General features: G+C 41.4%; 1 protein-coding gene and 1 non-coding gene across 9 annotated transcripts in view; both read right to left on the reverse strand.

The window, feature by feature from the left end:
* LOC124005995 (kin of IRRE-like protein 3) overlaps positions 1-23550 on the reverse strand; it is a 221865-nt gene that overhangs the window by 27111 nt on the left and 171204 nt on the right. For all 8 annotated transcript variants that reach the window (XR_006833723.1, XM_046315654.1, XM_046315653.1 and 5 more), the window contains exons 5-6: positions 18180-18330; positions 7137-7242 (exon numbers count right to left, since the gene is read on the reverse strand). Coding sequence is in view for 7 of the 8 variants with exons in the window: in XM_046315654.1 (XP_046171610.1) it covers positions 7137-7242; positions 18180-18330 (257 nt within the window). In the remaining variant the exon portion in view is untranslated. The remainder of the gene's footprint in view (positions 1-7136; positions 7243-18179; positions 18331-23550) is intronic.
* On the reverse strand, positions 9389-9464 carry trnaa-ugc. Its single transcript has one exon. It is a non-coding gene; the product is annotated as a tRNA-Ala (tRNA).

Below are 23550 nucleotides of genomic sequence, written 5' to 3' on the forward strand. Positions count from 1 at the left end.
CTTTTTGCCCTTTGTTCTTTCGTCGGTGCCCAATAATGTTATACTATGTTTTGTGCTGCTGCCGCCATGTTGTGCTGATGCCATGTTGTTTTGCTATCATGCTTTGTTGTCATGTGTTGCTGCCTTTCTATGTTGTTGTCTTAGGTCTCTCTTTATGTAGTTGTCGTGATGTGTGTTTTGTCCTGTATTTTAATGTTTTATCCCAGCCCCTGTCCCCGCAGGAGGCCTTTTGAAGGTAAAAAATATACAGTGCCTTGCGAAAGTATTCGGCCCCCTTGAACTTTGCGACCTTTTGCCACATTTCAGGCTTCAAACATAAAGATATAAAACTTTATTTTTTTGTGAAGAATCAACAACAAGTGGGACACAATCATGAAGTGGAATGACATTTATTGGAAATTTCAAACTTTTTTAACAAATCAAAAACTGAAAAATTGGGCGTGCAAAATTATTCAGCCCCCTTAAGTTAATACTTTGTAGCGCCACCTTTTGCTGCGATTGCATTTGTGAACAGCAGTTTTCAGTTCTTTCCACAGATTCTCGATTGGATTCAGGTCTACATTCCATTGTAGATTTTGCTTTATGTTTTGGATCATTGTCTTGTTGGAAGACAAATCTCTGTCCCAGTCTCAGGTCTTTTGCAGACTCCATCAGGTTTTCTTCCAGAATGGTCCTGTATTTGGCTCCATCCATCTTCCCATCAATTTTAACCATCTTCCCTGTCCCTGCTGAAGAAAAGCAGGCCCAAACCATGATGCTGCCACCACCATGTTTGACAGTGGGGATGGTGTGTTCAGGGTGATGAGCTGTGTTGCTTTTATGCCAAACATAGCGTTTTGCATTGTTGCCAAAAAGTTCAATTTTGGTTTCATCTGACCAGAGCACCTTCTTCCACATGTTTGGTGTGTCTCCCAGGTGGCTTGTGGCAAACTTTAAACAACACTTTTTATGGATATCTTTACGAAATGGCTTTCTTCTTGACACTCTTCCGTAAAGGCCAGATTTGTGCAATATACGACTGATTGTTGTCCTATGGACAGAGTCTCCCACCTCAGCTGTAGATCTCTGAAGTTCAGAGTGATCATGGGCCTCTTGGCTGCATCTCTGATCAGTCTTCTCCTTGTATGAGCTGAAAGTTTAGAGGGACGGCCAGGTCTTGGTAGATTTGCAGTGGACTGATATTCCTTCCATTTCAATATTATCGCTTGCACAGTGCTCCTTGGGATGTTTAAAGCTTGGGAAATCTTTTTGTATCCAAATCCGGCTTTAACCTTCTTCACAACAGTATCTCAGACCTGCCTTGTGTGTTCCTTGTTCTTCATGATGCTCTCTGCGCTTTTAACGGACCTCTGAGACTATCACAGTGCAGGTGCATTTCTACGGAGACTTGATTACACACAGGTGGATTGTATTTATCATCATTAGTCATTTAGGTCAACATTGGATCATTCAGAGATCCTCACTGAACTTCTGGAGAGAGTTTGCTGTACTGAAAGTAAAGGGGCTGAATAATTTTGCACGCCCAATTTTTCAGTTTTTTATTTGTTAAAATTTTTTAAATATCCAATAAATGTCGTTCCACTTCATGATTGTGTCCCACTTGTTGTTGATTCTTCTCAAAAAAAATACAGTTTTATATCTTTATGTTTGAAGCCTGAAATGTGGCAAAAGGTCGCAAAGTTCAAGGGGGCCGAATACTTTCGCAAGGCACTGTATATACAGTACCAGTCAAAAGTTTGGACACACCTACTCATTCAAGGGTTTTTCTTTACTTTTACTATTTTCTACATTGTAGAATAATAGTGAAGACTTCAAAACTATGAAATAACACATATGGAATCATGCAGTAAGCAAAAAAGTGTTAGAGATATCTAAATATATTTTATATTTGAGATTCTTCAAAGTAGCCACCCTTTGCCTTGATGACAGCTTGGCACACTCTTGGCATTCTATCAACCAGCTTCATTAGATAGTCAACTGAAATGCATTTCAATTAACAGGTGTGCCTTGTTAAAAGTTAATTTGAGGAATTTCAATGCTTCTTCATGCGTTCCAGCAAATTAGTTGTGTTCTGACAAGGTAGGGGTGGTATACAGAAGATAGCCCTATTTGGTAAAATATCAAAATCCATATTATGGCAAGAACAGCTCAAATAAGAAAAGAAAAACAACAGTCCACCATTACTTTAAGACATGAAGGTCAGTCAATCTGGAAAATGTTAATAACTTTGGAAGTTTTTTCAAGTGCAGTCACAAAAACCATCAAGCACTATGATGAAGCTGGCTCTCATGAGGACCGCCACAGGAAAGGAAGCCCGAGAGTTATCTCTGCTACAGAGGATAAGTTCATTAGAGTTACCAGACTCAGAAATTGCAGCCCAAATAAATGCTTCACAGAGTTGAAGTACAGACACTTCTCAACATCAACTGTTTAGAGGAGACTGCATGAATCAATCAGGCCTTCATGGTCGAATTGCTGCAAAGAAACCACTACTAAAGGACACCAATAAAAATAAAAGACTTGCTTGGGCCAAGAAACACAAACAATGGATACTAGACTGATGAAAATCTGACCTTCGGTCTGATGAGTCCACATTTGTGATTTATGGTTCCAACGGCCGTGTCTTTGTGAGACGCTGAGTAGGTGAACGGATGATCTCCACATGTGTGGTTCCCACAGGTGAACCATGGACGAGGAGGTGTGATGGTGTGTGTTTACTTTGCTGGTGACACTGTCTATGATTTATTTAGAATTCAAGGCACACTTAACCAGCATGGCTACCACAGCATTCTGCAGTGATACACCATCCCATCTGGTTTGCGCTTAGGAATTTAATTTGTTTTTCAACAGGACAATGAACCAACACACCTCCAGGCTGTGTTAAGGCTTTTTGACCAAGAAGGAGGGTGATGGAGTGCTGCATCAGATGACCTGGCCTCCACATTCACCCGACCTCAACCCAATTGAGATGGTTTGGGATGAGTTGTACCGCAGAGTGAAGAAAAAGCAGCCAACAAGTGCTAAGCATTTGTGGAAACTCATTCAAGACTGTTGGAAAAGCATTCCAGGTGAAGCTGGTTGAGAGATTGCTAAGTGTGCAAAGCTGTCATCAAGGCAAAGAGTGGCTACTTTGAAGAATATAAAATATAAAATATATTTGGATTTGTTTAACACTTTTTTGTTTACTACATGATTCTGTATGTATTATTTCATAGTTTTGATGTCTTCACTATTATTCTAAAATGTAGAAAATAGTACAAATCTAGAAAAACTCGGATTAGTTGGTGTGTCCAATCTTTTGACTGGTACTATATGTATATTTTTAAAAAATTACTGGCATTAGTTGCATGGCACCAGTCAAGATAGTGTGTACAGCCAAAGTGTTTATGCCAGCAGTGCAGACAAGATGGATTTCATTTGCTTTGCCTGTTGCTTTGTTGTTTTTTTCCCTCTCGCTGTCCTCCTCGTCGACTGGATGCACTGGGTGGCACAAAGCCAGTCACAGGGGAAAACAAACAGTGGCGGTGCCCACAGACAACTTGACGGAAAATGCCATGATGTAAAACTTCTTCATTAGCTGCCTCAGAGACACAGACTAGGAAAAGATAGACGATAGAACTGACAACAAAAAAATTATGAAACGAGCAACAACATCATAATTGTTAAACTGGGGGGAGAATTGGTGATGGTGTTTGCTGGGTGTGGAGAGGGATGTGTTTGTTGTCGCGTGGTAGAGTGCGCAGACGAGGGACCTGAAACTCCTCTTTTGTCGTGTCCCTCTCTGGAGCTCCTCTGCTCTGAGTAGTGAAAAAAAAGCTTTGTATATTTATCACCACGGTGTTGAATATGATGTATTTTGATTGCCCCTTCTGCTTCCATTAGGTAATGAAGATTCCATAACAGCTCTATTGTTTTACGAGTCCTCTATTCACACCAACACACTCAGATCAAAACACAAACTTACTTCCAACAGTACTTCCCTCCATATCTAGAATATGCGGATTCGCCATAAAACATTAACATCCGGTTTCCAGAAATACAGTATCTTAATCCTAACTTCCATATCCCTGAAAAATATAAATGGGAACTCCGCTCAGGCGTCTTTCTATGCCTGCTACGTTAGGTCACTCCCTATACTCTACTCAGCACTATCCCTGAGACACATGTTCTCCCCCCAGGAGTAGAGTTCTGGCTCTGCCTGAGATATATCTGTCTCAGGGTTAGTGCTCTCCATTCGCTTTTGTAAGCAAGATTCCTAGACCGGCCAATCACAGCAGATCATGGAGAATAGAAATCACCATGTCATTGACTCCTCCTCTGCTACCTTGGCTCTGTCTGTGTGTGAAGTGCTTATTGAAGTGGAAAATGGGATGGCAGAGTGGCGGGCTGGGGAGATTGGCAGAGAGGCCATCACTCTAAGGCCTGCCCTGTCCTTGTTCCATATCTGATCTCCAGAGACAGGGTGTATTAGAGCTGACTAACGGTCACACCACACCGCTAGCTCCCTGCTCTGCACTGCTGTAACTCTCTCCGGGGGACAAGGGGGGATTCTCCTCAGTCAACTCCCCAGTAGAGAGCTCTCCCTGGGAGACAGAAACCGCCCAACACTCCCCCGTGTGGACTGAGGCAGACTGGAGATAAAATAACCTATTGTTCTTCATGAGAACATGTGCTAAAATGAATCAGAAATGAATCTGCACTGTTGCATATTAGAAAAAGGTAATATATTTCACAGTCCTCCGAACAGAAGTGAAGTGTGGGTTCAGATGCAAATTGACTCAACTCAAAGTGGTATTGGATCCTAACACTAGTGAAATCCTTCTAGAGAGTGCCTATTTCAGCCTGAAGTTTTACCCCTCTCCTTCCTTCAATCCATTCTCCCATGGTTTTCCATGCCAAAGGAAAAGTCGTCTCAATGTAGACATGATCCGGGTCCCACTACAATAGAGACTGATTTTCACAGTGATGGTAGCAGAAGACCTGCCTTTGGTGTATAGCTGTACAGTCTAACACAAGTCTTGTTTGCTTTGATAGCTGTTTTTTTAAAGGGCAGAATCCATCAAAGGAACGTCTCTGTTTTGCCACCTGTGAGTGTGTTGTAGATCCATTTCATTTCCCAATACAGCTTCATACTCAGTGTCGGCCAGGTAATTCCCTTCGCTATTGATTTTGTTCCACTTATTCTTCCCTTGGTTTTAAAACCCACACAGAAAAGCATGTCTTGACAAATCACCTTGGCATTACACCTCTTCAAGGACTAAGTGAGATTTCATGAGAGTAAATAACTTCTATCTCATGTTTCTTGTGAGAATTGAAAAACTCAGTGCTCCAAATCAAGTCTCTTAATGTGTGCTTGCAGTTGTCAGGCAGAATTCAAAAAGTGTTGCGAAATAGAATAAGACATGGGTTCAGCGTAGGTTCAGAAGATCAACCCACTCCTTCCAAACAAATGTCCACTAGCCCTCCTTCAGTACTCTAACTCACATGCCACCCTTTTAACATGAGACCTTGTAACCTTGACAACCTCATCAGATACAACACAATACCAGCTGTTCTCCCACTCCTCGTAGTGTATCTTCCGGGTATATAGACAACATATCTCAAAACAAAAGCCATGCAAGTCAATGCATTCATTAGCCTCTAAGTACATGACTGGGAAGTAATTTCAACAGACATTTGTCATTAGATTTTCCTCGGTATAGCTATATAATATTTTCCAAATCGACAAGAGACTTAATAGTGTCATGGCATCATAAGAATTCTCTGACAGTGATTAATACCATCAACACTAAAGTGTTGCTATAAGCAACATCTATCAGAGAGGACCTTTGTATATCATATGAAGTTTGTTTCAGTGTTTTTCTTTCTCATTATGGGGTATTGCATAATGCAGGATGTCTGGCCCACAAATCATTTGCTGTGATACATTTCTCATTTAGAGACTACTAATGGAGTTTAGAGTAAAATTCCCAGACACCATGTTCAAAGTCTTCTCAAGGAATCAAGTTCAGAGTGAAAATAATCTGATACAGACAATCATAAGAGAGGGGTGGAGACAGACAGACAGACATGTTATGTGCATGTACAGTATAAGTAGAGTTGAAATCAGAAGTTTACATAAACTTAGGTTGGAGTCATTAAAACTTGTTTTTCAACCACTCCACAAATTTCTTGTTAACAAACTATAGTTTGGCAAGTCAGTTAGGACATCTACTTTGTGCATGACACAAGTATTTTTCCAACAATTGTTTACAGACAGATTATTACAGTTATAACTCACTGTATCACAATTTCAGTGTGTCAGAAGTTTACATACACTAAATTGACTGTGCCTTTAAACAGCTTGGAAAATTCCAGAAAACGATGTTATGGATTTAGAAGCTTCTGATTCATCCTTGGGAGCAATTTCCATACACCTGAAGGTACCACGTTCATCTGTACAAACAATAGTACGCAAGTATAAACACATTTGGACCATGTAGCCATCATACCACTCAGGAAGGAGACGCGTTCTGTCTACTTGAGATGAACGTACTTTGGTGCGAAAAGTGCAAATCAATCCCAGACCAACAGCAATGGACCTTGTGAAGATGCTGGAGGAAACAGGTACAAAAGTATCTATATCCACAGTTTAACGAGTCCTATATAGACATAACCTGATAACAAAGTCAAGGTATTGCAGTGGCCAACACAAAGCCCTGACCTCAATCCTATAGAAAATTTGTGGGCAGAACTGAAAAAGCATGTGCGAGCAGGGAGGCCTACAAACCTGACTCAGTTACACCAGCTCTGTCAGGAGGAATGGGCCAACATTCACCCAAAATATTGTGGGAAGCTTGTGGAAGGCTACCCAAAATGTTTGACCCAAGTTAAACAATTTTAGGACAATACACTCAATACACTCATGTAAACTTCTGACCCACTGAGAATGTGATGAAAGAAATAAAAGCTGAAATAATGAATTATCTCTACTATTATTCTGACATTTCACATTCTTAAAAAATGAAGTGGTGATCCTAACTGACCTAAAACAGGGAATTTCTTCTAGGAATTGTCAGGAATTGTGAAAAACTGAGTTTAAATGTACTTGGCTACGGTGTATGGAAACTTCCGACTTCAGCTGTTGGTCATCTTACCTGTACAGTGTGACGGGTGGGTTAGCCTTGGCTGAGCAGTGGAACTTGACCAGGTTTCCTTCCAGAATGGGCTGAGGCTCCACTGACAGATTGACAAGTGGCAAATCTGAATGGACACACACCAGAGACAGACGACCAATTAGAAAAGACCCCCGTAACAGCCTTACAGTAATCTAGGGCGGTTGCAGAAACGTCCTTGCCATTTTAATATAACATAGACCAGCATATTTCCCCTACAGTAACTTGTGTTGTGATATATTTTCACAGGTGCGGAAATACACTACCTATACTTATTTTTTTCTTCATTAGAGACATTAAATAGCAGAAAAACACATGAAATCAAAGCAAATAGTGCAACTCTTGATAATGAGTTTTTCAGTAATTGGCTATTTGAAAAAATAGGATTAATAGAAACAGTGATTTGCCTGCTAAGCACTCCATTATAATTGCAAAAATGAATAAACACTGAGACACAATTAAAACTGCTCTTAAAATAGCAAACACATAGATTATGTTAATTCAATAAACAGCAATTTAATGTATCTAAATGACAAAGGTATAACATTCTTTTTGAATATACGTTTTAATCGCTTTTCATTTCTGAAGGAAAATGGTTAATCCTCCACTTTGGTCCTCCTTTATGTTCAGATTAAACATTTCAAATGAGGCAAGCTTTTCTCAAGGAAGTCCAGCATTGATAAAAGGGCCATTGGTATAGCCTGTAAAGTATGTAAAGGGTTTGGAGGGACAAAAAGCCTCATCAAACACTGGCAGTCTGAGTGATTAAAAAAACAATGGTCTTTCAGTATAAGCCTCATCACTGAACGTCATGGGGAGACTCAACGGTTGTCTGATATCACTAATGGAACACGGCAGCAATGAGCATGGCCCCTCTCGCATTTCTCTATGTCCGCTGCTTCAATCCAAATGGACTACAGCCTTTTAACGTCTACTGTGGCAACCGTCCAAGCCGTTTCCATATCTATCTTATGTAGATTGCTTTTAATTCAATCAAGTCCTTGATTCAACTTTGCTTGATGAAATCTAACTCTGCTGGGAAAGAGGGTGGCATGGAAGCTAGAGGGAATTTTTCTATGAGTGCATATCCATAAATTATATGACTAATCATATACAGTGGGTTTCAAAATTATTGACACCCTTGATAAAGATGAGCAATAATGACTGTATAAAATAAAGAATTCATAATACGGAGTTCTATTGTTTGCCAATAAAATTATATTATTTTATACAAAGAATTGCTCAGAGAAAGAGATTTTGTTTAACAATGGATATTTTTTTCTCAAAAAGGTAGAGGTCAAATTTATTGACACCCCTAAGGAGTTTAGTATTTGGTCCCATGTTCATACTGTAGCATACTTTGTGCCCAATAGAAAATGAATGTTATAAGGCATTGTGTCATTTTGGAGAGACTTTTATTGTAAATAAGAATATAATATGTTTCTAAACACTTTTACATTAATGTGGATGCTACCATGACGACAGATAATCCTGAATTAATTGTGAAAAGTTATGAGTGAGGAAGTTATTTAGGGTCAAAGAACACACCCCCAAAGCATGCCAACATGATCTTTGACCTTGTGTAACTTTCTTACTCACCATCATTCACGATACATAAAGTCAACTTTTGACTACTTTATTTCTTTTTTAAAAATCTGCAGAATTATGATTGCAGTTGCCACGGCATGATGTTGTTTCCAATGATACGTTTGACTTGACCCTACAGCCTACAGATGAATACATGAATGAGGAATGATAGAAATGTGTACCGAGATGTTACAACATCATTATTTCAAACTGGAAAGGTCCAAAGACTCTCCAGACCTTAGACCTCCCTGGCTTTAAACTTTGAGGAAGTAGAATAATTACACATCTGTCGTTATGTCATTTAGAGAGCCTTAGGCACATCAGCAAAGTAGCAGAAATGGCAGTTGATATATCATGGAGAGAAATAGGGAGATCCCAGGGGTTAGAGTGGGTTTGGTGCAGGTGCAGCAAACATCTATTTGGATGGTGTCCTGTCTCCATGTGCAATTACACTAATGTAGCATCCAGGGGCCCAGTTGTTTGGATTCAGCGGTTACAGTGTCACAGCCACTAGCAGAGAGAACACTTAGATTGCTGTTGCTCAGCCCAATCCTCCCAATGTTGTAAGAAGAAGATTACATTTCAGTCATTTAGAAGACACTCTTATCCTGAGCAACTTACAGTAGTGAGTGCCTGCTTTTCCTTACTGGTCCCCCATGGGAATCAAACCCACAACCCTGACATTGCAAGTGTCATGCTCTACCAACTGAGCAACACAGGACCCTGATGTGTGTGTGTGTGTGTTTCCGTGTGTGTGTGTGTGTGCGTGTCTGTGTGTGTGTGTCTGTGTGTGTGTGTGTGTGTGTGTGTGTGTGTGTGTGTGTGTGTGTGTGTGTGTGTGTGTGTGTGTGTGTGTGTGTGTGTGTGTGTGTGTGTGTGTGTGTGTGTGTGTGTGTGTGTGTGTGTGTGTGTGTATGGAGGGGAAATACACTGTGCAGCTGCTCTATGCAAGCTCAGCTGCCACTGCACCCCAGAGGGAGGGTGGTCCAGGTGCCATGCTTACCCCTCATCTGCTCCCTTGACTTTTTGGGACACTATGCCCCCTTACAAACACACAACAACCCGCACACCCGTGCCAGGTCTCCTGCAGACCAATGGAGGTAGGAACAACATGCTGGATCCTGGAAGACCAGCTAATTAGGAGGACAAATTGGCAGGCAGAGGGAACTGCAGAGAGGCAGAATGGCAGATGTAGAGGTGGTGGCAGTCTACCCTGCTACTTTGCTTTGTGGTGGGAGCTTTTCCATGGGCCTACTACCTTGCCAACATTATCCTTATAGCATGCTTGGACTCTGTAATACCAAACTAAAAATGTTCAGCTGCTAGTGAGGTCTGAGGGCATTTTGGCCCAATGCTGTCTATTTTATTACTGATTGGTAGTTCTTTCAAGTCAATCACCCTGTGAAGACTGACCCTCCCTGAATGAGAGAATCACCCGACTGTCTCTCGCTTATGAGACGTTGAGGCATGATGCCATTATGTCTTTTGTAAGTGAATAAGATGAGTGACTTGGCTCTTCTGCTTGGATAGCTCTGTCCTTGGAGAACAGGGGGAAGGGAGTGACGGCCGCCAAAACACCCGATGAGAGGGACTCTGGGATGGGATCTCTGGATGCCAATTTGTCGCCCCCTGACCCTCATGCAGACAGACACAGCCACTTAATAAAGAAGTCTGTTTGTCACTTTGATGTATAAATGCATGAGTGGGAGTGAGCTCATTTGAGGCTTCACGCGACAGGCCCATCAAAATGCAGGGCCGCTAAGTTAGATTCATCGTGAGAGTGATATGGAGATGGTGGGAGGGGAGCTGGGAATAGCAGCGCTGGTAATGATGGCAGTGGTGGTGACAACAACAGCATGGCTAAAAAAAGAGGAAGACAGTGTAGTTTGCTGACAGCTTTTGATCGGAAGTTCAAAGAAAGGAGCAGATGGCGTTTTTGAACAATCAGCCAACTTCTCTAGATTTCCCAGAGATGGTGCCAACGTAAATTGCTTTCTTCCCTTTCTTAAAGCTCAATTTCAACTCTCTTTGGGTGCACAGCTGTTCCTCCATGAGGATAAGCCTCCAGGAGCAACGGCTGGTTGTGATGGGGAGTCTGTTTATTCACAACTAGGGCAGTGGCATATCCCTAGCAATACGGATATTGATGCAGCTTGCTGGTTGGCCCAGAGTATTACTGGAGGCGGGCACGCAAGGGCAGACAACTGAAGGTTCACGGCTTGACTAACACACAAAGCCAACACCATGCATTTATTTACCCACTCACACAATGCAGGCATATGTTTTGCCATTCTGACTGTAGGCCATATGTTTGGGCTTTTTACATTTTCAAGCATACCTGGAAGGTTCAACAGTAGATCCGACACATGGTTTACTTTCAAAAGTTTGAAGAGAAAACAGTTGAGGCTGGTGGGCATAGCTTAGTTGAGTGATGGTACGGATGCTACTGATTTCCATTCAAAACCTTACATGAAAGTAACAATACAATTAATCCAGATTGAGCCACTGCTCCCAATTGTAGTCCTTATGATAAAATCATTACACCTCTGGCATACTCGAACTAGCGGGCAAAACTAATTCCAACCCATGTTTCCCTCTATTTTTCCCAGATCAATTTGTCATTATGTGCTCGATTAGGCAAAGAGAGCATGAAGAGGAGCTGGGTAACAAACACAAATCCTCCCCCACCACACATCTGCATGTTTTCTATTGATTAGTCTCAACAAATGGCATTACCTTGCCATTGCTCGACTTATTTGCAATGCAAACGCATTAGCCTTAACCCTCACCCCGCCCCTTGTGTGTGGGATGCCGTTCACACATGTTGGACGCAGCTCATCAGACAGATAAACACATAGCCAGCCAGGCGGAAGATATTATCATGAGGCTCGCTATGTGGTGTCTTTGGTTCAGAGTTGGAGGATGTGATTTTCAGGCTTTGCCCTACCCTAAAAAAGTCTACAGAGCACAATATAAAGAATGCCCAAAGTCATGGTGTAGTTAAGAGAGAACCATGGGCTAACTCTCTGCTATCAAATCATTACAGTGAGCTAATGTACTCACTCACACAACTAAAGTCTGCACTCTGTCCATGGTCCTGAACTCACCCTGCCTCCTGTCTCCTGCATGTTTAGATACTAATATGCTTACCCTCCAGGTCAGATAACTCTGTATGAACTTGTGTTGAGCTGAAAATGCTGAGGCCAATGTAATTCACAAGCACATTAAAGTGATAAAGGGAAATAGTGCCCAAAAATGTATTGGATTTGACACAGGCTTACGCTGTGCAGTAAAGTTTTGGGGTAATGTTTAGATTACTCAAAATTAGACTGAGAGAGTCAAGGCTTTTAAATGGGAAAGGTGGCCAAAATAAAAGTTATAAACAGAGTTAAAACTATGAAAACATGTATTCATTTTGTTGTAGCTGACATTATCACATAGATCCAATTACAGTTTTTTTTCGATTGCAAAAACGACAGTGGACACAACTGGAGTCACATGTGCAAAACTCTAACTACAGTCTGCACAGCAGCAGTTCATGTGGACCAAACTCTAGTTCGTTTTTCATTGCTTGAACACAGTTTCCAAAACTCTACACACTTATCCCATGACTTTAACCACAACCTGCACAACACTGTGGATTTACAGCACTTTGTTCAAATGCTAACACACTGCTGTCAAAACTGTGAACCACACATTCAAAACAAAATATATTTCAGCCTTGTGCCTGTCAAACACTGCTGATTGCAATTTCAGCTGAAAGGCTAAGCAGGTGTCTTGTTTTAGACTTGTTAGTGAACACACACACATATTACAGTATATATAGGTAGAGCTCAGACAGACTCATTTTGGAAATGGAACAAGGAAGATGGGTTTGTGGAGGGAGAAGGGTGGCAGGGAGAGGGCGGATGCGTGGAGGAAGACAAAGAAGACAAAGAGCTGTTATTTCAGATGAAATAAGGGCTACACTTATAGACCATGTCGTGAACCATGGTCTCTCATTGAGAGAGGCAGGGTTGAGGGTGCAACCCAATCTGCAAAGATCCACAGTGGCATCTGTAATGCGAATTTTCCATCATGCAATTAGGTGAGAGTTACATCCTTACAGTAAATGAAAACATTACAGGAATCTATTTTGTATTGCAATTATAGAATATTTACACAGATATGTATTACAGTAAGTTTGACTGTAAAATATATTTTTACAACAGGACCCAAAGGCTGCCCCCATCATGGGGAAGAGGAAAAATATTTTCAGATGCGCAGGAAAATGCTATTGTTGACATGGTTGTTGTCAACAATGCAATAAAACTACGGGAGATTCAAGATAGAGTGCTGGCTGATAATAATATATTTGAAAATGTTAAATTCTGTCAGCACAGCAGCTATTGCTCGAGTCCTAAAGAAACACCAAGTTACAATGAAACAGTTATACACTGTACCGTTCGAGAGAAACAGTGAACGGGTAAAAGAGCAAAGATACAATATGTCCAGCTATACAAAATATTTACAGTACAAACTCACTAGCATTTCTACAGTAACTGTTTTTCAGAGAGTAATGGAGGTGGAAGCACTGGAAAGACCACATTCATTTGTATTTATCGATGAAGCTGGATTTAACCTTGCCAAAACACGGCTCAGAGGAAGGAATGTTATAGGTCAAAGGGCCACTGTGGAGGTTCCAGGCCAAAGGGGGGGGAAATATCACCATGTGTGCTGCAATGGCCAATGATGGTTTGCTTCTCAACACACCACTCATTGGCCCATACAATACAGAAAGGCTTATAGCTTTCCTAGAACAGCTCTATGCTCAGCTAGTGCCAGCAGAACAGGGGGAGCCAGTAAGAAACCCCCAAGTTTTTGTCATAGTTTGCGATAACGTTGCTTTTCACCACTCTGCAGCTGTCACAGATTGGTTTGCAGCACATCACAGATTTATGGTTTTGTACCTGCCTGCATATTCACCCTTCCTCAACCCAATAGAGGAGTTTTTCTCTGCCTGGAGGTGGAAAGTGTTTGGTCACCACCCACATGACCAAATGTCTCTTTTGGAAGCCATGCGTGCCGGATGTGAGGACACGAGTCCAGACGACTGCCAGGGATGGATAAGGCACTCCAGAAGGTTCTTCCCCAGGTGCATGGCAAGAGAAAACATTAGATGTGATGTTGAAGAAAACCTGTGGCCTGATGCTAGAGAGAGCCAGGATTAGCCCCTCAATTATTTGTTCGAATTACAGTATGTACTTTTAGTTTCTACCTTTTTTTTCCTCATTACTGTAATTCCGTAAATTACTACAGACTATTGAAGAAAACTGCTAATTTTCATTTACCTTAAAGAATTGTTATGTTCTAAAAAAATTCATAAATCATGTGAAAGAATGTCACTCTTTTCTTTGAAGAAAATATTACTTTGTATGAAGTCACTGAAATCGTTCAAACTGTAAAGATGAAAAGTTTGTATTTTCTGTATTGGTGTTTGATGCTAGTGTTTTTACTCTCAGTGTGTTCTGAGTGACAGTGTGTGTTATCTCAGTGAGGGTTGTGCATAGTGTTTGGCTGCACTGAGCGTGTTTTGAAACATGTGTTAAGAGTTGTGTTGCTTGGAATGAGTTTTGCAGGTGATGTGAACTGTTTAGCTCAGGTGACTGTTGGTAGTGCAGACTGTAGTTAGAGTTTTGCACATGTGACTCCAGTTGTGCCCACTGTTGTTTAGCAATCGAAAAAAACTGTAATCAAATTTAAATGAAGGGAACGGAGACAATCACTAAAATGAATACGTGGAGACACACGCACCCAAGTGCTCACATACATCCTTCTTCTCTTTCTCAATAGCATTTAAACATAGAGAAACAATTCCTCTCCTTCTCAATAGCATTTACCTGTACACATAGATAAACATTTTCTCTCTTTCTGAGTAGCATTTGAAGATAGAGCAAAATGTCCTCTCTTTCTCAATAGCATTTGAACATACAGTAGAGAAACATTTCCTCTCTTTCTACCACTGAGGAAGTACAGCTCCCGCTCAGCCCAGTCAAAACTGTTCGCTGCTCTGGCCCCCCAATGGTGGAACAAACTCCCTCACGACGCCAGGACAGCGGAGTCAATCACCACCTTCCGGAGACACCTGAAACCCCACCTCTTTAAGGAATACCTAGGATAGGATAAGTATTCCCCCCCCCCTTTAAGATTTAGATGCACTATTGTAAAGTGACTGTTCCACTGGATGTCATAAGGTGAATGCACCCATTTGTAAGTCGCTCTGGATAAGAGCGTCTGCTAAATGACTTAAATGTAATGTAAATGTCAAAAGCATTTAAACAAAAAGACACATTTCCTGTCTTTCTCAATAGCATTTAAACATAAAGAAACATTTCCTCTCCTTCTCAATAGCATTTAAACACAAAAAACATTTCCTCTCTTTCTCAATAGCATTTTAACATAGAGAAACATTTCCTCTGTTGTCAGTACTTAGGCTACGGTGGTACTGAAGACAATCTTTCTTTCTCTCTTTCTTTTGCTCTCTGTTTATTTCCCGTCTCTGAAACACACACACAGACACATGCCTTCATGACCGTAAAAATGACTCTGTATCTGTGACAGAAGATCACTATTAAACCTCTCCACCATGATCCTCTCTTCTCCTCTCCCATTGTAACTGGTCTCCATTGAAATAGATAAATAAATCAAAAGCACAACCTAAATTAGATTTATGTGTATTAGGTAGTTGTTGTGGAATTGTTAGACTACATGTTAGTTATTGCTGCACTGTCGTAACTAGAAGCACAAGCATTTCACTACACTTGCAGTAACATCTACTAACCATGTGTATGTGACCAATACAATTTGATTTGATTTGATAAATACTCAGCGTTCCAGAGAGAATTCCATGCAGGGGGAGCAGACTAACTAAAATAGGACATGGTGTGTGGATGTGTAGTTGCTTCACCAGCACCTCAAAGACTATGTACTGTATCTAGCCTTCATGAAAGCCCAGGCAGGACTAATAGCCTTCATTCCCCTGGAACTGGCATCGATCCTGCCAGCCTTTGTTGGAGGGACCTGGGAACACTTGTTCACCAGTCATAACATATGAGATACAACACACAAAGGCAACAAGCATAGATTTTTTTCTTAGTACTTGACATGGACTACACAAATGGCTGTAATGTACGTTATTCCACACTTTTCATCTTGAGTTTGTTTCGGTAACACAGCAATTGTACTATTAAGTTAACCATTCAGGCCTGAATGTTGTGTGTGGTCCAATGGAATATTTGCTTTGAGGAGAGTTTAAAGCAACCCTCAAGAGTTGAAGGGAACATGGTCATGTATTCTCTTAGCTTAGCCTTGATCTGGTGGTAGTGGGTGGGGGCCAAAAAATGATTATTTGGAATTTGCATCCTCCTGCAAAATGGCTTGACTTAGTCTTACATTTCTGTGTGTCTATTTCGGTGTGAAAGTTATTTATTTAGGTCCTTTCTCCACTATTTCACTCCCCCGGGTACCTCCCTTTTCTGTGAGCAGACAGCTGTCTCTCATCAATATTTACTCCCTTTTCTGTGAGCAGACAGCTGTCTCTCATCAATATTTACTGCCCCCTGTCCTACACCCTGCACCCCTGTAGAGAGGTGAACAGGACCTCTGTGGTGACTACTCTGTCAACGGGAGGTTTGGGGGGAAAGAGGTTGCATGTCTACCTCTCTCTCCCTAGCCAATCGCTCCATCATTTATTCATTCAACACCCTGCACCCCTGTAGAGAGGTGAACAGGACCTCTGTGGTGACTACTCTGTCAACGGGAGGTTTGGGGGGAAAGAGGTTGCATGTCTACCTCTCTCTCCCTAGCCAATCGCTCCATCATTTATTCATTCAACACCCGTTTTCTATTGTAGCAATTGAAAACGTGATGGATAACTCTCTTTGCACACTTCCTCTATTAGAAAAGTATTTGTCTGTATTCACACTCAAGTGGTCTTCAGGCTGTCTATACATGCTCATTGGAATCTAATTATATTAGCTCTAGCAAGTGTTTAAACTTTCACCATCCACCTCCTAATATGTATTTCATTGCACACAAGCTTTGTATTCATCGTTCTCATTTTCCTCTGAATGATATTTTCAACAGTGTATTTTGAGCGTTTCATATCCAGTCGCCGAGGCATGAACCCAATAATCAAATGAGTCAGCATCGGAAGTTATTCAATTGCACCAATGTCTCAAACATAAATTAAAGTGCCTTTTATTTCTTGTGCGGCTTAATTAGTGTGGATCTCAGCGTGAGCACCGGACACAGAGGTGAGGAACACCAGCCTCGCTACCTGTCCACATGCCAAGAGTGGAGGTGGAGGTGGAGAGTGGCAGAAGGTGAGTGAGAGGCCTGGGGTAACGCAAAAGGTGAGTGGGACGCAACATGACACTAGTCATTTTCCTCTTGCTCACACTCATTTGTTCTTCACCCTGTGAAAAGCTGTAGTCGAAGCCCCAGTTTTGCAAGTTGCAAAGATCGTTTTCCGGGATTATTTGTTAGCAACTACTCTTCCCATTGTTAAGCCTTGTGTCAAGACCTCAGGAACCCCATTTGGAGCGTGGAGGGAAGAGACATCGTAACACAGCTCCTCACTACTCTCCATTCCACGCAATCACACCACACTTCCTCTCACTTTGCATGACAAAAACATTAGAACAAACTGCGAGGGATGCAAACACCAACAACTGTTAATCATTTGTATACCGGCGCCTCCATTCGCCTGCATGCTGGCATTGAGCCGGAATGCGCCTCTCGTGGCATACATAATGAAAAGAATGGAGCCGTCACTTGTAATGGATCTCTAAATAGCATTTTCTGCTTTATTAGTCTTACTTAATGGTGTTGAAGGGGGCTGATGCGAAATCCCTTTGTTCAGAATCAAACTCGTACTGTGAATAGTTCTTGATCGAAAAAGATTCTCTGACAATTGAAGCTCAATGTGTTTTACACGCTGGGCTTACTTTTCCTATTTTGGAGAGGAATTGTGCATGCTCTCATAAAGATTTATAGCATAGGAGAGGAAATAAAAGAGCCAGGGATATGTGCACAATGCTGCGGAAAGATTGTTGGAGCAAAGAAAAAATCCCATTCACTTAAGACAGACGGGTCTAGTGATATTTCATCACTGGAAACAACAAGGTGATCTCATACCAAGCCACACAACAAATGCAAACCCAAAACCAATTAAGCATGTGCATCAGAGTTTATTCCAATGAATCTAGATGTTTATAACTGCAACTGTCAAAATGGCCTCTTTGTGCTCAAAATACCTCTTTCAAGTAGAAATGGTAAACATAGAGAAACATATTAACCATCGAGTCAAAGGCTGATTCTGTGGTGGGAAATACCCTGGGGCACACTACAGTTTTGTCAGGGACCAGGTTATAGGTCTTTAGAGGAGGGGAAACTCACGCTGGATGTCGATGTTGACGCTGGTCTCTTTGCCGTTGGGCACAGCCTTGTTAGATGCTCGACAGATGATCTGCTGGCCTGTCTCGATGTTGGAGGCAGACAGGTAGAGGGTGCTAACCGTACTCTCCCTCCTTCCATCACGAAGCAGTGTCTGAGAGGAAAAGAGAAAAGGAAAGAGTTTAGAGTTCACCGATGACGTGGTAGTGGAGAGAGTGGAACATTCTGAATAACACCATAAATCTAACCTCAAGGCCTGGTACGCAAATGCAGCAATTCACCTGAATGCCCTGGATGCCCCTGTGGATAACACAGACAAGTAAACCCCTGGCAAGCTCAAGCCTGTAGTCTTGCTCGAAGGCTGATTGATCCGAGAAAAGAAATATGTTTTTGACCCTCTTTTGTGTGACTGGAGAGTTGTGCTCTGGCGCATGGCTTGTCATACACCACAAAGGAAATCAATCTTCTTTTCAGTGCTCATCCTCTGAGCTGCAGCCCTACTCGCATTGTGAGAGCCATCTGGCTGCCCGGTACAATTCTGCCTTGCCTGGTGCTCAGGGAGGACTGTGGGTACCCTATAACCACCATGCCACAGTGCACGCTCACCCACCAGAACAAATTGGCCATGCCAGGGGCACTGTGTGGCCAACCACAAAGCCAAGACTGATACTGCTTCAAATAATACTCTGTTGTTGCTCTATACAAAGATACTGTCCATTACACAACCACTGGGTTAGCTTTACAAATAAACTACTGGGATTCACAGTAGAATCTCTTCCAATATCATATTATTTTCTTGGTTCTGCCGGTTCCACACTATGATATGAGCAAAGAAATCGGTTTTATTTTCACTTATAGAGGTCCAGCTATAGAGGACATGTCAGGCAAAGGCCAAGTTAGGACATGTTGCTCTTCATTATATAAACTCCTTTGATGCTTTGTGTGTGTGTGTGTGTGTGTGTGTGTGTGTGTGTGTGTGTGTGTGTGTGTGTGTGTGTGTGTGTGTGTGTGTGTGTGTGTGTGTGTGTGTGTGTGTGTGTGTGTGTGTGTGTGTGTGTGTGTGTGTGTGTGTGTGTGTGTGTGTGTGTGTGTGTGTGTCCCACTATAACCGCAAAACAAAATGCTCCTCTGCAATTTTTCTACAGTTTATTCACAATTTAATTACTCAATTCACAAACAAATAGGTTGTGATGAAACCCTTTATTTACAGCAACACTATGAGGAGCTCTGATGAGAACTTCTGTTGAGGATGTACTTTATGTACTTTTCAAACCAAGGTTATGACTCACGTTGGAGGAAAGTTGACAGCTACTCTCTGAAACAGGCTCTCCACAAGTCCGTGTATATAATAATCTCTGTAAATTCGCCAAAGGTGACAATATATATATTTAACAGCAATAATCCTTAGATATTAAGGCATGTCACAATGAAAGTTATTTGACAGGTTGCCGCATAATAGCAGAAACCCAGCTAGATATGCCACACACTGACTGCATATTAAATTGTTAAGGAACCTAGCATTATATTAGTTTGGAGGTTTTTACATACAGTACATGTATGCCTTTTCACCATCTTCATAAGTCTTCTTAAGAAATAGAGGAAACTACCAAAATGTCTTAAATGGGCGTTGGGCCACCACGAGCCAGAACAGCTTCCTTGCACCTTGGCATGGATTCTACAAGCGTCTGGAACTCTATTGGAGGGATACAACACCATTCTTCTACAAGAAATTCCATCATTTGGTGTTTTGTTGATGGTGGTGAAAAACACTGTCTCAGGCTCTGCTCTAGAATCTCAAATAAGTGGGTTGAGATCTGGTGACTGAGATTTCCATAGCATATGGTTTACATCATTTTCATGCTCATCAAACTAATAATTCTCCACCCATGCCCTGTCGACGGGGGCATTGTCATCCTATGGGAGCATAGCCATAATGGCCGAAATAACAGACTGCCCAGCATTTTTATACATGACCCTAAGCATGATGGGATGTTAATTGCTTAATTAACTCAGGAACTACACCTGTGTGGAAGCACCTGCTTTCAATAGAATTTGTATCCCTCATTTACTCAAGTGTAACCTGTACCTAGCCAAGAAAGAATACTATTGTCTTGGAGTGAAATAATATGTATGTAAGGAATACGCAAAATAGCGTAAAGATACTGTACATATATTGTTCTTCTGCATTTGCATTAAAACAAAATGCCTCTGTGAAGAGTGTCTCAGATCTAACCAGGCTACAAAAGGCCTGGCACTCACCCCTAAAGCAGAACATATTACCTGTCAACAGTGGGATGTGTCAATGTAATATCCTTTCTGACACCATCAGGATTGTTTCTCTCATAGCTCTGGACCTGTCTGAAGTCATTCATCTTGTACAGGCCCAGCTACAGTATAAAACTCAACACCCAAGCACTAGCTGTTTTAAAATAGCCCAAATTACAAATGGATGATTTCTCATATCACTGCCTGGAGCATGTGAGGAGAATACCTTTCCCAAGTTAAAAAAGTAACTGAAAAATGGAGAATGAGAAAGTGAAAGTTGCTCTTTAAGATATGGGATAAGGGGGCAGAGACAGTAGAAGGTCATATTGAGTGAATATGGGAGAACCAATTGTAACGGCATTCAGAGGTGGAAGAAGGATCGCATGAGTGTTCATGATGATTTACTCAAAACAAACTGAACACTGAAATACAAAACAATAAACGATGTGAACAAAACGAAAACCGAAACAGTACCGTGTGGCCCAAAACACTCACATGGAAACAAACACCCACAAACCAACAGTACCGTGTGGCCCAAAACACTCACACGGAAACAAACACCCACAAACCAACAGTACCGTGTGGCCCAAAACACTCACACGGAAACAAACACCCACAAACCAACAGTACCGTGTGGCCCAAAACACTCACACGGAAACAAACACCCACAAACCAAACGTGAAACCCAGGCTACCTAAGTATGATTCTCAATCAGAGACAACTAATGACACCGGCCTCTGATTGAGAACCATACTAGGCCGAACACAAAAACCAACTTAGAAAAACCAACATAGACTGCCCACCCCAACTCACGCCCTGACCATACTAAAACAAAGAATAAAATAACAGAACTATGGTCAGAACGTGACACCTATAGTATAGTGATAATGCTGGTTACATTTCTACTGATAAATATGGAGCTTTTTTGATTTTTCAGGAATACCTGCAAGTTTTCTAGTAAATAATCAAATTCTGACAAGCTGTATATTGTTTTACCTAACCTTTATACTAATTGTTTTTCTGTTTATTACAATTAACAGGAAGGCTTATACAAATAAAAGATGGACAGTTTTCACCTTGCAGGCATGTCTGAAATTCCCTGATTAGTTTAGGTTAGAATCCCAGTGAAAGGGAATATGAAGGGAGGCTCAGAGGGATGTCTAATAATTTGGCTGACATTAATATTCTGATGTTAATCTAACGAGCCTTTGATATGTCCAAACTTGAAAAGTAGCTCCAGGTTAAATTAAATCAGCATTTGTTTAATTGCAGACCACACCAGAAGCTCATTTCAAATCTCAATACTGGATATTAATTTAACTTAGGAGTAAGATATTTTGCATAAGCTTTGTACTACCTATTTCTACAAAAGAGAAAATAATATATGTACATAATTGTTCTGGTCATGGGATTAAAGAGGTCTTATTTGATTAACTTATCTAATCCTACTACCTGAAAGACAGATATTTTCTACAATTCTGTTTAACAATATTAATTATATTACTCTTTTAGTGCACCTAAGGCCTAGTTTAAATGTATCTTGCACAAAGCTAGTGAGGTTAATTACATTGATAAGAGAGAAAAACAATGGAAGAGAGAGACTGATCGTTTTTTAATGATTTGAAACAGGTTAAATGTAGCGAGTAATATAGAAATACTGGAAAAAATAAGGGGTATTATAGATTAATATGCAGATCAACTACTGAGAACTCTGTCTCTTGAATGTGAAAAATGTGACATGTATAATACACTCTCTAAAGTTAATTAGCTTCTTTTCCCCGGGATGATTTCCCCCCCCCCCCGCCTCACTTGGTGGTGAGCATTACCTTTTAAAAGGAAATCTCTCTAATTATACAGAAAACTTTGCTGAGATGAAGGTTGGGAGGAAAATAATGAAATTGAACGACAGATAAAGAAGCGTCTTTGAAGGTTTGTGGGGGAGTAGGGGAGGAATGAGCAGGGAAACTTATCTGTGGAGGAAGAGAGGGACGATAAGCAGAACCTTTTTTGTGTCATGCATTTGAATGTTTCACAGAGCAATAGATTCCCTCATCCCTGTGGCTGTCCCTACTGTTATACCCCTTGTGTTTTTCACCAGTCCATCCATGAGGAGCTGACTGAAATGTAGTTTGGGTTTACATTTACATGATACATTTTAGTCATTTAGCAGACACTCTTATCCAGAGAAACATACAGTAGTGAGTGCATTCATGTTCATACATTTTAGTACTAGTCACCCGTGGGAATCGAACCGACTACAGGAGTGTTAGGGTTTATATGATATGAGACCTTGTTCTCAAATTCAGATGTTTCCACCATCTGAAGCTTCTACTAGGCCTCCTCACAACGTATGCAACGAGTACAACAATGTACATCCATAGGTACCAGGTCAAGCCCATACTCAATCCCATTCACATGCAGTATAACCAGATATTTTTAATAACTGCTTCATACAGTATGATCATATCAAGTCAAATAACCTACCACAAAGTAACACCTTAATGAAAGGTAATTGATCCATTTGGATATTGAGGGATGTATGGGGGTCAAAGCCATCCTGGGAAGCCATCATCAGGAAACTCCCATCTCACTCTGGCACATCTGGCCACATTACCTCCCATCATGTGTGGGGTGTGGAGCGAGGCGTGGGGCGAGGCAGGACGGCCAATTATCCTCTCAAAAGCTCAATTTTTCAGGAGACAATCATCCGCTTCTAATTGAACACATTTCTTTTTAATGGTAGTGATATGAAGGAGGGCTGTGTCTAGAGACTGCATGGCTCAGCTGCTGCTGCCATCCATCAGCTGGGCTACAATGTCCCCACATCGCTGCTGCTGCTGTTTCAGAAAGAGGAAGTGCAGGCAGGAAGCACGCTATCCCCCTACTATTAGCAAACGCCACCTCCGGCAATCGTTTTATTCAAATTGCTTGTGCCGTATCCCAGCCCAATCAATAGAATTTATCTGCTCTTTGGAAAAAGTTGATAATGGGATGAGACAGCGGAGAGAGAGTTGGTGCCCGCTCACGCTCCTCGTTTATATGGAAACTCACACAGTGGGGTTCATTACAAGTTTAGCCTGCGAGTTAGTGTCATTGAAGTGCCAGAGAG

Source organism: Oncorhynchus gorbuscha, linkage group LG19, assembly GCF_021184085.1.
Source record: "Oncorhynchus gorbuscha isolate QuinsamMale2020 ecotype Even-year linkage group LG19, OgorEven_v1.0, whole genome shotgun sequence".
Lineage (NCBI taxonomy): Eukaryota > Metazoa > Chordata > Actinopteri > Salmoniformes > Salmonidae > Oncorhynchus > Oncorhynchus gorbuscha.